At 43.6% G+C, this 16,219-nt stretch overlaps 1 protein-coding gene across 1 annotated transcript; it reads right to left on the bottom strand.

Annotated features, from left to right (window-relative positions):
* Positions 1 to 9,865: 9,865 nt before the first annotated feature.
* Positions 9,866 to 15,594, bottom strand: LOC144707381 (protein argonaute MEL1-like). Its single transcript, XM_078580484.1, has 22 exons — positions 15,202 to 15,594; positions 14,158 to 14,348; positions 13,903 to 14,049; positions 13,684 to 13,817; positions 13,501 to 13,610; positions 13,306 to 13,412; positions 13,093 to 13,234; positions 12,883 to 12,999; positions 12,688 to 12,795; positions 12,512 to 12,583; positions 12,323 to 12,442; positions 12,066 to 12,234; positions 11,856 to 11,977; positions 11,640 to 11,777; positions 11,445 to 11,563; positions 11,318 to 11,380; positions 11,178 to 11,241; positions 10,982 to 11,108; positions 10,828 to 10,901; positions 10,645 to 10,739; positions 10,490 to 10,521; positions 9,866 to 10,400 (listed from the first exon to the last, which is right to left on the bottom strand). Exons 1-22 carry the CDS (start codon positions 15,592 to 15,594, stop codon positions 10,228 to 10,230), a joined length of 2,817 nt encoding a protein of 938 aa, XP_078436610.1. The 3' UTR covers positions 9,866 to 10,227.
* Between the last annotated feature and the right edge of the window lie 625 nt (positions 15,595 to 16,219).

Raw genomic sequence — 16,219 nt, 5'->3', positions numbered from 1 at the left:
AGCTCCCGTGTCCGGTCGGTGCAAGTCAATTACGCCAACCCGTGCATCTAAATCAGTGGGAGCCGATGCTACCAATTCGGCCTTGGGCAAGTCACTTGAGTCATTTTGGTTGGTTTGATCAGAGTTGACCAAGTCAAACTTTTTTACTCGAGTTGACTCTATCAATTCCAGCTATGTAGGATTAACCAAGTGGTCAATCTGCGCAGGGTTGACCGCATGGTCAATCTGGGAAGAGTGGACCAAGTCAACATGGTCAGTAGTCAATTCTGCTCTAGGGTTGACCGAGGGGTCGACTTGGGCAATGTTGACCATGGAGTCTACTTGGCCAACGTTGACCAGAGAGTCAATATGGGCATGGTTGACCATGGGGTCAACCAACTCATCTCGACCCATGATACCGGAGTCAGCATGGTTGACTTGGTCATGGTTGGTCATAGGCGACTAGGTCGACCAGGTGGACCCGGTTGGGTTCGACCGGGTCGACCAAGTCGAACCGGTCAGATTTGGCCGGGTCAACCAGGTCGACCCGGTCAGATTCGGCCGAGTCGACTCAGGCGAAATTGGCCGAGTCGGACAGTCCAACTCGGCCATTGTCGACTGGGTCGACTTGTCTTGGAAGGGCCGAGTCCGACCGATCGACTCGGTTGGGATCAGCCGAGTCGACTCAGTTGATCTCGCCCATGTCGGATGAGGATGGTACTAATTGAAGATCCACTGACGTGGCCAATCAGAGCCGTCCAACTAGTGTGCTATCTGGAGATCTGAGGGTGTAGAACGTCCGGAAGAGTCAATAATGTCAGGCGTGGGAGGTGAGCTTACCGACAACCCTTTGAATGCGTTGTCGGTGCCCGCAATCTTTGACTCTTCTAAGGAAATGGAAGATGATCTGACGGCACCGACAAAATCCTGCTGGCGACCAGATCTATTGCTGGCCGTCGGATTTGACGGGGCTGCTCTGTGGTCTTCGAGGCAGACACGTGTACTTAATGAACCGTTGGCATTCAATGCCAACAGTTCATTTTTTTGAATCGTTGGGTGGACTACGGCAGGTCCATCATTTGGACCGTCGCGATCATGAAACGTGTCCGTCGCGATGGTCCGGCTGGACCCGTAAGCCTCTAGACCGGCAGCATTTATTGCTGCCGGAGTACGTTTTTTGTCTTTTCTGTTTTTCATTTTTTTTTGTTTTTTTTGTTTTCGTGGCCGTTGGATGCGTCCAAGCTGGCAAATCCGTTGGCTTGGACGGATCCAACGGAATCCATTGGTGGTGATGGGTCCACAATGGGTTTTGTGGACCCGTCAGCTGCCGCCACATGGTCGGCTTGGGCCATCTGGCTCGTCGACGTGGCAGTGGCGGCCAACAATGGCCTGTCCAACTCAGCAGCCCGCATTGGATTACGGCCTGCGAGTTCGCTTATACGGCAAGAGCGGTTTTCCAATCAAATTTGCTGATTAAGAGTTAAAGTTCATGAGAAAATATTGATATAGAACGATGTGGCTCGTCACGACGAACAAGTAGAGTACAAATTTTGTATATTTAGCCCATCTATATCATAAGAATCCACGAAATTAAAGATCAGATAGAGCCACTTACCTCTTGGAATCATAAGGCTCGATCAGGAGCTGTAGGAGTCGGTTTGTGGCATTCTTGTAGTTGATTCCTATAGATTGTGAGGCCTTCAGATTCCAATGGAACAAGAATCACGTCGACCCAAGCTCTGTAGCGAAAGTTATGACAAAATCGCCGATTTCGGAAGAGAGAGAAGCTCTTGCTATAGTTTCAATTTAATCTTGTTAATTCTCCCACTTGAACAAAAACCAAATACTCTTACAAAATATGTCCATTATCTTTTAGTGATAATGAAATCATGTTGAGATAATGGCTATATTTATGGGTCTTCTTTAACAATATATTCAAGTGAATGAGACTCAAAATGATGAGAACATGACTCTTTTTTGTGAAACAACACTCTTGCTTTCACACAATAGTAGTCTAAGATCAAAGAGATGATGGTATGATTAGGAAAAAACTGTGTTAATTGCATGTTATCTTTAATTATATAATCTATATTAATATACTCAGCTTCTAATTTTGAGTTTGACTTTATTCTACTTGGAACCTTTCTTGTAGACTATATGCATCAATTTATTGTGATCATAAATCCAGATGTATACTTGGTAACATCTAGATCAAATTGAAACCTTTGATATCTATACAATCATATTAAAACTCCCCAAAAGACATAAAAATACATCTGAAAATCTATATAAATATATAGATTGACAAAAAAGCAGTATTTCAATACCTGCTATCTATAATTTGACCCACATCACTTTATTATGTGGGGAGATAAATGAATTTGTTTCATAAAGAGATAGAACCTTAAAATTGAATTTTTACCTCTAAATTCTGGTTTATTAGCTATGTACACAACAATGTTTCCAAAAGCCCTATCAAAAGCTGGCAAACATCTAAACAAAGGGCTTGAGCAGATCAATGTATGACTTATTCACAATTATGTGAACATTTGATATTCAGGATGCATCATGAGGATAAAATATCATGACATTATAATGTCTACATTTTCCACATTGATCACAATCCTTTCATTACTGATCAATGACATTTTTGTAATTTTATCCCTTTTGTCTAGCCTCTTTCATATAAAGATGTCACTTCTTATGTTTCTTAGACTCCATAGTTACATAATATTTCTACAATTTCATAAATATATGATCTCCCAACCTTGTCAATCGATAGATGGACACAATCTCTTAGTGTAATATTTACCAACTATTATAATAGTTCATTTCTGGTAAAACATAAATACTAGTTTTCCTTTTAAAGGATCATATTTGAAAGCTTGTATGTTTTATTTTCTACCAAAAGTATCATAATAGTTGGCACTGTTGGGTTATATGGCCTAGATTTGGATGAAGCTAATGCAAATCCTACAACGAAAAATTTTGAACATAATCAAAATGGCCTTAAATAATGATCAAATCACTTGTTCAAAAATGTTATATGTGATTTCTTGGATCCTCGACAGAGATACGTTGAGCTTCTCAAATGAGCAATAAGGGAGAGGTTGATTTAATGCTCCTGTGATCGACTCCGCTGCCAGTCGAGCTACATCGTGCCTCTCCCCCAGGCATTTTCTCACTGCATCGGCCTATATTGCCACTCGCACCTGCGAGGATCCTGACAACGAGCAATGGCACCGACAAGGTACATCGTCCCCTTGCTTGCCTGTTATATTACCATCTTCAGTATATTTTTGACTGTGCCCCACCATGCTCGGGTTAGAATAGGCAAGAGAATTTATCAAGAAAATTACGAATTGAGTGTTTTCCTAGGCACTCAATTCAAGCCTCAGTGAATTTATCGAGAAAATTATGAATTTCTTAGGATCATAAGTTTTCAATTAGGACCCTAAGAAATTCAAGCCTCGGTGAATTACTTTAAGGTCTTCCCTGATTTATGATAAGTAAAAGAAAGTTCATAAATGTTTGAAAGACTACTTGTATGTGACCGTCAAAGCCCATGTATAAGTCTAGTAAAAAACTCTAATAGCTTGATAACCTTTCGTGGCCTTCCAAACTAATTAAGAATATTGTCATCCAGATCAATTCATCAAAGATCAATCTAGTTCAATCAAAAGGTCGAGTTTTCTATCCATGGGGTCTCAAACTGCATCGCATCTTCTAGAAGATAGAAATGAGTGTATTCACTCACTCATGGAACCTTTACTGTCTTCAATTACCCTGTACATATAGTCCCTTATCCACTTGATAGTTCCCAAGTGTTGGTTTCTATCCCTTGTTTTAACCATGGAAAATATTATTCCATGATGCAGAAGCGTGTTAATCGATTCACACAATCAATCTATGAAATAATACATCACATGTACCTTATGGGGAGCTTATTCCCCCCTAGACCTGCTCTCTTTGAGATCGTTCTGAAGCCATTCATGTGTCCAGCTCCTAGAAGTATCCACAGAATTACATGGCGCATGGATCTCCAGCTCTTCTTCGTGAACTCTCCTTGAAAATCTTGAAGATCTTCTCACCATGAAGAGGCTCTCCTTGGTTGAGTGGAGAAGAGATCAGAGTGGAGAAAGGGGGGCTCTCAATTATAGCTAGCCTAGGTACTTGAAATGAGTGCCTCTTCCCTATTTATATTTTACTTAATTTTTTCGTAAAAACCCCAAAAAGCAAAATATATTCTCCAATGCCCCTATGATCTGATGCGTGTCACCATCTAGGCCATGTATCATTCTAGTTAATAACATTGAGTGGCCCAATAATAATTATTGACCATCCTTATTAATTAAATATATCAATATATAAATTAAGTAATTAGGGATCGATTTAACCCATTCGATAGGTTAAGTTCCCAGCCTGTGGGGCGTCAAGTTACACCTTGTGCTCTTGAAGATATGGAGTAGTATTTGAACTCTCTCATGGAACCTGTGCTGTCATTAGTTACTGTATATGTATAATTCGTGATCCGTGTGAGATTCTCAAATGACATAGGTTATGGTTGATCATCAAAAACTATTTTGTCATTTGATTAGTATTGATGCATAACAAGGAACATTAGAGAACTCATTCTCCAATATCCTTGCTACCGTAGTCAAGAATTTTGTGCCTCATCTTCTATGACTCAATCTCCTCTTATACTGAGGGCAAATGTTCCCATCTTGACTACTCAATCACCTCCATGAGCTTCCTATTACACCTGAGCTATGACTTGTTTGAATCCCATGATTAGAGGCTCATAAGGAATGGTCATAAAGTAGTCGTCCATTCACTAGATGTCTTTGATGTCTCAGATTTTTGAATCACTTATACAATTGTGACATGAATCAACCTGATTAACGTCTTAGATTATACAATTTAGGGATTCATTCTGATCAATTTAGTGAACTCTTTCTCCAAAGAGTACCCCTTATATGTACTTTGTGTCGCCACATAATAGCCACAGGATCATCTATACTTTATTGTATAAGTAGGATTAGTTAGTGTTATTGTATCTAGATAATTAGATGTCCATATCGACTATCCATCGGATATGAATATTTAGAATACATGTTTAAATACTAGTGATCGCTGAATTTAAACATGTATTCTATGGTTTATCTATGGTTAGAACACTACTTGGGAGAAGTTGGTATAGAGAGAGAGAGTGCGTTCTCAACAGATAGAACACCACAAGAGAGAAATTCATAGAAAGAGAGATAAGAGAGAGAGATAGAAGAGAGAGAGAGAGAGAGAGAGAGAAGTAGTTCTCAGTGGTTAGAACACTACTTGGGAGAAGTTGGTATAGAGAGAGAGAGACAAGTAGAGTTCTCAGTGGTTAGAACACTACTTGGGAGAAGTTGGTATAGAGAGAGAGAGAGAAGTAGAGTTCTCAGTGGTTAGAAAACTACTTGGGAGAAGTTGGTATAGAGATAGAATAAACCCATTGTTAGAAGTAGAATTCTCAGCGGTTAGAACACTACTTGGGAGAAGTTGGTAGAGAGAGAGAGGTAGAGAGTGTGTTCTCAACAGATAGAACACCACCAGAGAGAAATTCATAAAAAGAGAGATAAGAGAGAGAGAGAGAGAGAAGAGAGATATAGAGAGCGTTATCAGCAGTTAGGACACTACTAGAGAGAAATTCGCAGAGAGAGAGAGAGAGAGAGAGAGAGAACGATAGTGCTCTTTATCATGTTCTCGGCGACAAGGATCCCGCGGCGGTTTGGGATAAGTTGGCGAAGCGCTTTGCATCGAAGTCGATGATGAGCAAGTTGGCGTTGAAGAGATGATTGTTCGGGCTGCGTATGGCTGAAGGTGCTGATTTATCTGTTCATATTGATTGTTTTAATCAGTTGATTACAGATCTGATGAAGATTGAGGAGGTGTTCTCCGACGAGAACAAAGTGATATTTCTGCTTGTTTCTCTTCCCGAGTCATATGATCACCTCATGACGACCTTGTTGCATGGAAGCAAAGCGTCAGGTCTTGAGGAGGTTATTACAACCTTGATGGAGTATTATCAACAGAATAAAGGAGCTGAAGATACCCATGACAAGGCACTCTACGTGAAGAACGGGAAGGACGTGGACGGCAGAAGGAGAAGGGGAAGTCGGGAGAGAAGAACCATCGGTCCAAGTCTCGGACCAATTGGTTGAAGAGCGTGACATGCCACAAGTGTCACGAGAAAGGGCATCTTCGGAGAGATTGTCCAAAGTTGAAGAATGGGAAGACGGATGCTGCAAAGACGAGCACTGCTAATGTTGCGAGGGTTGAGGAGGGTAGCGATGTCGACGTCTACTCTGCCTTGGTCGCGGCTGATGAATTAGTAGACTCGTGGATTTTGGATTCTGGCTGCTCTTACCATTTATGCCCTCACGTTGGCTGGTTTCACTCTTATGCGAGTACTTCAGGAGTCATTTCTATGGGGAACGATGCTCCTTGCAAGATTGTTGGCGTTGGAACAGTGAAGATCCGGATGTTTGATGGAGCAATCAGAATGCTAGGAAATGTGCGGCACGTGCCGGAGCTACGGCAAAGTTTGATTTCGCTCGGGTACTTGGAGGCAAATGGCTGCACATTCAAGGCCGCGGACGGAGTATTGAAAGTTTGTAAAGGAGCGCTTGTTCTGATGAAGGGGGCACGTCTACGAGCCAACATTTACAAGCTTGAAGGGAGCACTGTGATCGGTGGAGCTGCAGTTGCTACACCGCGTGAGCTAATGACGGACGACACACTCTTGTGGCACTTGCGCTTAGGCCACGAGTGAGGCCGGTATGCAGAAGCTACATGCACGAGGTCTGCTACCGAGGGTGAGGTCTTACAAATTGGACTTTTGCAAGTATTGTGTCATGGGAAAACAGTGTCGGGTGACGTTCAAGGCGGCAAAGCATGATACTGGCGGTGTCATGGATTACATTCATGCTGATGTTTGGGGGCCTGTTGACGTGATGAGCCGTGGAGGTGCTCGGTATTTTCTAACGTTTGTTGATGATTTTTCCAGGAAAGTTTGGGTTTATTTCTTGAAGCACAAGTCGGACGTTTTCTCGCGGTTCAAGACTTGGTGCGCAAGAGTTGAGAACCAAACGGGGCGGAAGATCAAGGTCTTGCGGACTAACAATGGTACGAAATTTAAGAATTCTGAATTTGATCAGTTCTGCGCAGAGCATGGTATTCGGCATCACTTTACGGTGAAGAAGACCCCTCAGCAGAATGGCGTTGCAGAACGCATGAACCGCACCATTGCAGAGAGAGCAAGGTGTTTGCGGTTGAATGTTGAATTGCCCAAGGAGTTCTGGGCAGAGGCAGTTCAGATGGCGACGTACTTGGTGAATAGGTTGCCGAACTCTGCTCTTGACGGGAAGGTGGCTGAAGAGGTATGGACTGGAAAACCTGTGGACTATTCCATATTGCATGTATTTGGATGTCTAGGTTATGTCCTTACACTTGCTGATGAGAGATCGAAGCTCGATCCAAAGTCCAAGAAGTGCATTTACTTGGGGTATAGCGATGAAATGAAGGGCTACCGGCTTTGGGATCCGGAAGCACAGAAGATTGTGTTCAGCAAGGATGTGGTTTTTGATGAAAATCACATGGTGAAGCCTTCCAATGAGCAGGGAGATCAGAATTTAAGTGGCAGCAATGTCCAAGAGAGGAATTGGGTGGAGGTGGAGAATGTGCAGATTCCACCCAGTTCAGTTGACAGTGGAGGATCAACTAATGAGGCCGCGGAGAATTCTGAGAGCATTGCTATTAGGTGGGCAAGGCAGGAGACGAGGCCGCCTGCACATCTTGAGGATTATGTAACTATTGCTTTGTCTACAGGAGATGGAGAACCAACGTCTTTCAAGGAGGTACTGAATTTCCCTGAGAAAGAGAAATGGCTGCATGCGATGTCCGAGGAACGCGCATCCTTGGACAAGAACCAAACATGGGAGTTGGTGGAGCTTCTGGCTGGAAAACGAGCTATCAGATGCAAGTGGGTGTTTAAGAAGAAGGTGCCACTTTCCGATGTAGAGCAGCCATCATACAAATCACGGCTAGTCTCAAAGGGCTTTGCTCAAAAACAGGGAGTTGATTATAGTGAGATCTTCTCACCTGTTGCTAAACATACATCTATTCGCATGGTGTTAGCCATTGTTGCGCATAAGAACATGGAGTTGGAGCAGCTGGACGTGAAGACGGCATTCCTTCATGGTGATTTGGAGGAAGTGATCTACATGCAGCAACCTGAAAGCTTCGTTGTACCGGGGGCAGAGAATCTTATTTGTAGGTTGAGGAAGTCCTTGAATGGGCTGAAGCAGTCCCCGCAGCAGTGGTACAAGAAGTTCGACTTATTCATGGTGCGCATTGGCTATTCAAAGTGCGAATTTGATTGTTGCATCTACATGAGGATATGCAATGATGGTTCTCCTATATATTTGATGCTCCATGTGGATGACACGCTCATTGCTTCGAAGAATTTACATGAGATTGGACGGTTGAAGGCATTGTTGAGCAGGGAATTTGAAATGAAGGATCTTGGTGCTACGAAGAAGATCCTTGGAATGGAGATTCATAGAGACCGTGCGAATGGTCGTATATGGTTGACTCAGAGGAGCTATCTTGAGAAGATTGTTGAACTGTTTGGCATGAGGAATGCTAAAGCAGTGAATACTCCTCTTGCTAACCATTTCAGGTTGTCTGTTGCTCAGAGACCTGAAGCTGCTGAAGACATCGCTGAAATGAAGTCTATTCCCTATGCTAGTGCCATTGGTTCTCTCATGTATGCTATAGTCTGTATAAGGCCGGATATTGCTTATGCAGTCGGACTGGTGAGCAGGTTTATGAGTAATCCGGGGAAGGAGCATTGGAGCGCGGTGAAATGGATTCTTCAATATTTGAAGGGCACAACTGATATGGGAATTCTCTTCGACAAAGGGAGTTCACTTTCAGTACGTGGTTATGTCGATGTTGATTTTTCAGGTGACATTGACAATCAAAGATCCACGACCGGTTATGTGTTTACGGTGGCCGGTGGACTTGTGGGCTGGAAGTCAACACTTGAGGCAACTACTGCATTGTCTACAACAGAGGCGGAGTACATGGCAGCAACTGAAGCTGCTAAGGAGGCCTTGTGGTTGAAGGGTTTGTTCAAAGAACTCGACATTTCTCAAGGTGGAGTTCCTCTGTTATGCGACAGTCAGAGTGCCATTTGCTTGGCAAAGAATCAGGTCTATCATGCACGGTCGAAGCACATTGACGTGCGGTATCAAAAGATCCGGGACCTGTTGAATTCTGAGGAGATTATCCTTCAGATAGTGCACACGGAGGAGAATGCCGCGGATATGTTGACGAAGGTCGTCACAGCGGAGAAGTTCAAACATTGTTTGAACTTGGTGCATGTTGCAGGTACCTTGATGGAGGTGGAGCGCCTGCGACGTGGGAAAGCGACAAGAACACCTAGCGCGACCGGGGTGTCTGCCAAGGTGGAGTTTGTTGGGGTTTGTCAGCCCCCCCCCATTAGAAGAATGTGGAGAGGGGGGGCTTGACTAGTCAAGCCTCAATAATGGACGGGAAGTTGAAAAGGCTTTACCCTCCCCTCTTGTCTCTTTGTGGGAATATGAAGAGACTTGCTTGGGGAATATGAAAAGGCTCATGGCTTTTCATATTCCAGACCTTTCACATTCCCTGAACCTGTACTTGGCCCTCTATATATAGAGGGCAAACCTGTTCTCAAAGGCAATGCATGTGAGTTTTCTATTCATTCTTCTTGTCTCTTCCTCTCTTCTCCTCTCTCTCTCCCTTGGTTTGTCTTCATCACTCATTGGTGGTCACTCCCTTGGCTTGGGAGTTGAAGGAGTTGCTCTGCAGCGCCACACGAGAAGCTGGTGCCCTGCACCGAGAGCCTTGGACGTTGATGTCACGCCGGTGACGTAAGAGGTTCTTGTTTTCTGTCTCTATACGCAGACACATTTATCTTGTCCGAGTTGATTCCGCATTTCTACCGAAGCTTCTTGGGTCGTTGTTCTCTTCAACGAGTTTCAACAGAAAGAGAGAGAATAGAGAGAGGGCGAGAGGGACAGAGATGCTGAGGGAGAGCGAGAGAGTGAGAGATGGAAGACAGAGAGGGAGAGAGAGATATATGGAAGAGGGAGAGCGAGAGAGTCAGAGATAGAAGAGAGAGCTGGAGAGATAGATAGAAGATAGAGAGATAGAGAGAGAGAGTTCTTAGCAGAAGAACATGACGTCGTTGACCACTTCCATCACTCGTGGAAGGGCCACCGGGGCGACCATGGCGCGAATCGGGTTGCCGCCATTGGAAGAATCCACGTCCGACGCTATCCCGTCTACATAGTGCCTCGCCCGGGCAGCGGCCAGATGCGCATAATACACCGGGGGAACTGCAGCAAACTATATTAGATTAATTATACGGCCAAATTTGATAATAAACAATACAACAGACAAAATAAAAACAGCCCAAGTCGCTCACCGACGGACACCGATCGTGTGCAGCGCGCATATCTGAAAAAAGACGTCGTTTAGAGCTTCGTGAGAGAGAGCAAAGATATACGCACACAGATAGAGATAGAGATAGAGATAGATACAGAGATAGATATAGAGATAAAGATAGAGAGAGATGGATACGTGTAGCAAAGCTTATTGGTGAAGGACTGGATATTGTCGGCAGAGAAATTATTCTCATCATACAACACATGGTAGTGCGTCGGCCTGCTTGTTCCCTGGGGGCAAATAAATTAACCCGGGTTATTGCATGAAAATAAAAAATAAAGACAGGAGAAGGCAGAAGAGATAGTAAGAACTGCTGACCTGGATGCCGGCGTGACTACACAAATAAAAATCGAACTGCGTGGGGTGACATATTCCCGTGTCCACCACGGTGCCTGATAAATATAAAATAATAAAAAAACCGTCAGTAAATTGTTTGTAATTTCATAATTACAAACATTTCCAAGGTGCCGACCTGGCAGAACGTTCCCGCTTCTGTCGGCGTCCTTACTGTCAACTGGGAAGAGCCTCGTGTGATGCCTCTTCTGTACCACGATGAAGGTCACACGCGGGAAATAATTCTCCTCCAGCGTTGCACATGCCTGAAGACATCAACCAAGTTAAGCCATGGAAAATGTAGGTAAATAATAATACGCGAATTTTGATTTTACTTTGCGTATGGCGTCGACTTCATAGAGAAGAACTTCGTTGAACTGCCCCTCGCTCACTCCGTCTCTGGATGGATACTCCATAAGTTTATAAATTAGAAACATGATTGATTGATAATGTAACTCTATATTTATTACCGCACCTGTAGAAAATGATGCGCGCAGGCTTCTGTTTAACTTTCTTGTAAAATGTTATCAAGAGCTTCCTGATGATCAGACACCAACGGAAGTTAGAGATGAATGTATAAAGGAAGGAGATGATTTGCATACCTTATCATGCTGTTTTCTATCGACTCGAACAAATCGGCGATAATCTCTTGCCGAGGGGGCTGGGCAGAGAGCAGACAACTGTACCGGGTAAGATCGGGCCAATCGGTCGACGCCACTACCTGATAAAATTAATTAAGATGTTATACATCTGATCATGGTAAAACTTTCGAGCCGGGTTCAAGATTAATGTCAAACAGCTGCGATGGAGTTAGAGGAGTCTTCTCCAGGAGAAGGATGGGTGACGTCAGCCCCTATGATGATAGTGGGAGCGTCAGTGACCAACGGTATTTCCTGCCTCACTGCCTCCACGAGAACCGTGTTTTTACCATTAACCTGATCCAGCGTTAACCAGAAGAATGAGTTTGAGGGAAAAATCGAAAATAAAATATTCGGAAAAGAAGCAACTCGGACCTTGACATTGATTTTCAAGGAAAGATTTTCCAGATACGCTCGGTTGCATTTATCGACGTTCTTGGGCAGACAACATTGTGTCACAATCCCTAACGACGTATCACATATTTTCTTTATCTGGCCTGTAAAGTTAAAAAAGGATTATTCGACACTTATTCTATAATACTTAGCCGGTGTATTGAAAGATAATAAACAGACCTGGCAGCTTACCATAACAACTTATTCTTTCGGGCAAGACAACGATTAGCAACTTAAGATGATCTGTTCCAGATTGTCTTAACACGTTCGAACAGTGCACATGAACATGATTAAGAACTTGAGGCAATGTCGCCCTACGAAGATCTGGAGCAAACGTCATCATCGGTGCAGGGTTGAATAACTGCATCATTCGGAAATATTCCAGCTTACGTAAGTTAAACGGATATTAAGGAAAATATTCTAGAAAAAAATAATAAGTTGATGCGTACTATCCCAATCTGCTGACAAGTAACTCCCAGTTGATGAATAAAACGATTTAGTGAATCCTCCCTCAAGGAGGACAAGTTCAAGAACGCCCAGTGGTCCACTTTTCCCGCTTCGAACATCCTCTGAAAATCACCAAGAAAATTACATCAAAATTCATGTTCTAGATATAGTTGAACGAGGAGATATTTCACCTTATTGTTCATGTTCCACTGCCCCAAGCTCGGCTGGCACACTTTCTCCCGTCCACTTTCGTTATACTTAAGCTGCAACAGTAAAAATTAAAGATAGTGAAAATCAGGATTAATTAAAAGAGAGTGATAATGAAAAATCAGGATTGGTTACAAAATGAATTTATACATATCCTCACCTTTGGTGGAGCAAGTACCCGCGCTTTAACTTCAGTCCGGCCGCAGCTCATACTAAGTCCGAATTCTTTTAGAAACCCGTCACCGGCGTACTTAGACCCAGAGACCACCTATAAAATTAATATAAATGTAAAAATAAAATTCGTCGCTGCACCAAGTAATTTTAAATAAGTTGTGAGGATATGAGAAAGTCGTACATTTTTTATTCGACTCTCTCGTTCCCCTGGGCGTGTGCACGTTGCTCTCAGCAAACCGGTGACTTGCCGCTCGTTCAACTTCTTGGTGTACCGTTGGCCCTCAACAATGTGACAAACCTGATTTAATTGTAAGAAAAAGTAACTCGTTAAAAACATTAAATAATAACACATAGTCAGAACCAGGAATTGGTAGTAAGTGATTGAATAGACCTCCATTGGGAGAAATATGGGCTTCCTCTCGCTCCCTGCTATAAGACAAGGCCAATGAGCATACTTGAGCTGTATACCGTACTGTTCTGTGAAGTAGTTGGCGACTGAAATCCTTCTGTCCGCTTCGTCAGTGAGGGAGAAACTGAAGAAAAGAGCGGACGCGACATAAACAACACGGTGGACAAAGAAGCAAGGAATTAATCTATTGATTACAATGAGTCCTTCGCTGAGGTTGGTGTAACTCCATTAACACGGTAGCGTCTGAGTACATTGCCTCGATGGGAAACTTGGACTTTCACCCCTCTCAAAGCCTTTTTCAACTGTTAGATATAAGATGATAAGTTTAGTTAAATACCTTATATATTCAGAGAAATACATGAAAAATACAGATGTGTTAGTTACACAAACCCGGAGGCGGTCCGTGTCAGTGAACCGCGAGCGGTCGTCTCTAAAATTGAGATACGAATACACAAAATCAATCACTAGTTTTGGCTCATAAAACGATGTGGCGCTGATATCTGTCAAATTTTAAAAGAAATGAGGTGATTACCGAATAATCATCAGAAATACGCAAATATGTAATTTTATTACCTATGTTTAAAGAAAGCCCAAACTGAGTCGGTCTGAGGCTTGAATAGAAACCCATCCAATATTCGCACCCATCTCCGATCGACGCACGGCCCCCATGTAAAGGCGAAAAGAATGATCTCCCCACCGGTGTATACCTGTAAAAGAAGATTAATCTCCGATAGTTTGGTGTCCATGTATTAACCCCACTATATCGACATGTTTCTGAAAGCGATGATTTACATGAGAGATGCGGTTTGTCTAAAAGCCACATCCAAGGCATGAATCCCCTCCTTGCATTCATCGTCAATTCTTCCGGCCAAAAACAGTTGAAGCTGAGTGAGATCAGTAGTGGACGCCGCTCGTAACACAACATTAAACCTCCGAGACCTGCGCCAGATTAAATAAAAAATAAAAAACAATTGATGAGAATTTTCTGTACTTTTTTGACTTGGCGTTGTCCGTAAACAGTGATAAGAATTGGGAGACAAAACCTACTTGGGTTCGTCCTGCAACTCAATCTCAAACTCTTTAGAAGTGAAAGGCAAAGAACCAGCGGTGTATATACTTTTCCTTCTGTCGTATGCAACCTTTCGCCCATCGAGATGTGTGTCTCCGTAGACACGAACAAGTTCGTTGATTATCGACATGTTTACCGCCTTCGATGGGACTTCCGGCGTAATAGCCACCTTAACCGCGCGTGAAGTCAGATTATCACGATCAAGAAAATGCTAAATATTTATTAGAATTCGCAGAAGTAGAGCGAAGGGTACAATGCTTGCGTGCAGGGGAAGGATAATAGTCGAAACTGCTAAAACCTAACTCAGAAAGAGTGCAATGAAGGTTCAGGAGCCTTTGTTGATCTCCGAAGACGTCAAGAATAATGCCGAGGAAGAATGCAAACCGTTGGGGAATTGAGCTCAACAAAATCAAGAATCGGAGGGAAAAGAAAGGGACGAAGAGAGCGTAGGTTCCGTTTTAAGAGAGGAGGAGAAGAGAAAGCGAGGCAAAATCTGACGCTCAAGAATAGCGGTCGGGAGATAATTAAACTCAGCAACTCAGTAGACCGATCAGAGTCCACATAACTCATCCGTTCTGCGAAAGGCATAACAAATACAACGAAGCAAGATATTCAAGAAAATTGAAACGGAACTCAAGACAGTGAGCTATATCAAGAACCGAAAAAAAAAACGACAAACAATTAGATCCAAATGAGGAAGAATGACACCGATTACATCGCAGTGGAATAATCAAACTCAGTAAACAGATCAAAACTCAACAACTCACTGTCTTGATCAAACTTAACAACTCAGTGAAGAGTAACGGCGATTACATACAACGAGATAATCAAACTCAACAACTCAGTTAACCTATCAAAGTCCGCATAACTCATCCATTCCGCGAAAAGCACAACAAATACAACGAAGCAAGATATCCAAGAAAACTGAAACGGAACCTAAGACAGTGAGCTAAATCGAGAACCGAAAAAGAAAACGCCAAACAATTAGATCCAACTGAAGAAGAGTAACACCGATTACATACATCGTAGTGGAATATCTGCTTCGTCGCGAGCTTGACGGCGAAGTGATTTGTTCTGACAGTGATATTCCGGCCACCTGTGCCATATCCTGGTCGGCGAATCAATTGCATACTCTTCGACGATGACGCCACCTCCACGGACGGCGCCGCGACCGGCTGAGCCACCTCGGACCGCGCCACGACCGGCGCGGCCACCTCGGGCGGAGCCACGACCGGCTGTGCCGGCCGGATCGTCAGCTGCTGTTGAAGATCGCGACTCACAGTTTCAACCTCGGCAACTTCACCGATCGGAGGAGCTTGCGGACGAGCTCTTCCGCCTTGCCTTCCTCCGCCATCGCCTCGACCTCCTCCCCGCTGTCCCCTTCCTCGCGCTCCTCTCCTCCGCTGCTGCTCCATCGCTCAGAATTTGAAATCAACAGTTCCCGCCCTCCGCGTTATTTATACTGTTGAGCAGCTCGTCGTTAGTTGCGATGGCCGTTACCGTCGTTAGTTGCGATCGTACATAAATATTCAAAACAATTTTTACCACTTCTTACTCAATATATAGCCATACTATGTCTATATTTGAGCTCTATCTCTCGCTCTAAAACAATTCACGCGGAGCGGTCTCTCTCTCCTCTGTACATCTTGATGTCTTCGATACGTACGATTTGCCTGTCTTCGTCTATATTGATTATCTCTCATCATCTCCCCATCTCTCTCTCTAGAAACGCAGTAAACACTTCCCGCCAGAGTCGATTTCTCTCTGCTCTGTCACTGTATAACCGTTATCGGTCGATCTGTTCTTGTACGATATTTCTGTTTTTGTCGGTGTCGATAAATCTCTCACCTCATCTCTCGCTCTAGAAATTGACTTGCAGCTGGCGCAGAGTCGATCTCTCTCTCCTCTGCAACTGTACGGTTTCTGGCATGTCGCTCTCTAGCATTGTTTATCAGTCTTTCTGTCTCTTACAACTTCCGGTGCAGGATAGTTTGCGCACTTCCGTAGGTACACTGAATAATGCCAGAGGATGACGGGCGG

This window comes from Wolffia australiana, chromosome 9 (assembly GCF_029677425.1).
Source record: "Wolffia australiana isolate 7733 chromosome 9, ASM2967742v1".
Lineage (NCBI taxonomy): Eukaryota > Viridiplantae > Streptophyta > Magnoliopsida > Alismatales > Araceae > Wolffia > Wolffia australiana.
This window is presented reverse-complemented; position numbering and strand designations above follow the sequence as displayed.

Coding starts and splice junctions, on each gene's coding strand:
- LOC144707381 (XM_078580484.1), bottom strand. CDS start 15,594: ATGGAGCAGCAGCGGAGGAGAGGAGCGCGAGGAAGGGGACAGCGGGGA. Junction 14,349..15,201: donor AGCAGATATTCCACTACGAT/GTATGTAATCGG, acceptor CGCGCGGTTAAG/GTGGCTATTACGCCGGAAGT. Junction 10,740..10,827: donor GTAGTCACGCCGGCATCCAG/GTCAGCAGTTCT, acceptor ATTTGCCCCCAG/GGAACAAGCAGGCCGACGCA.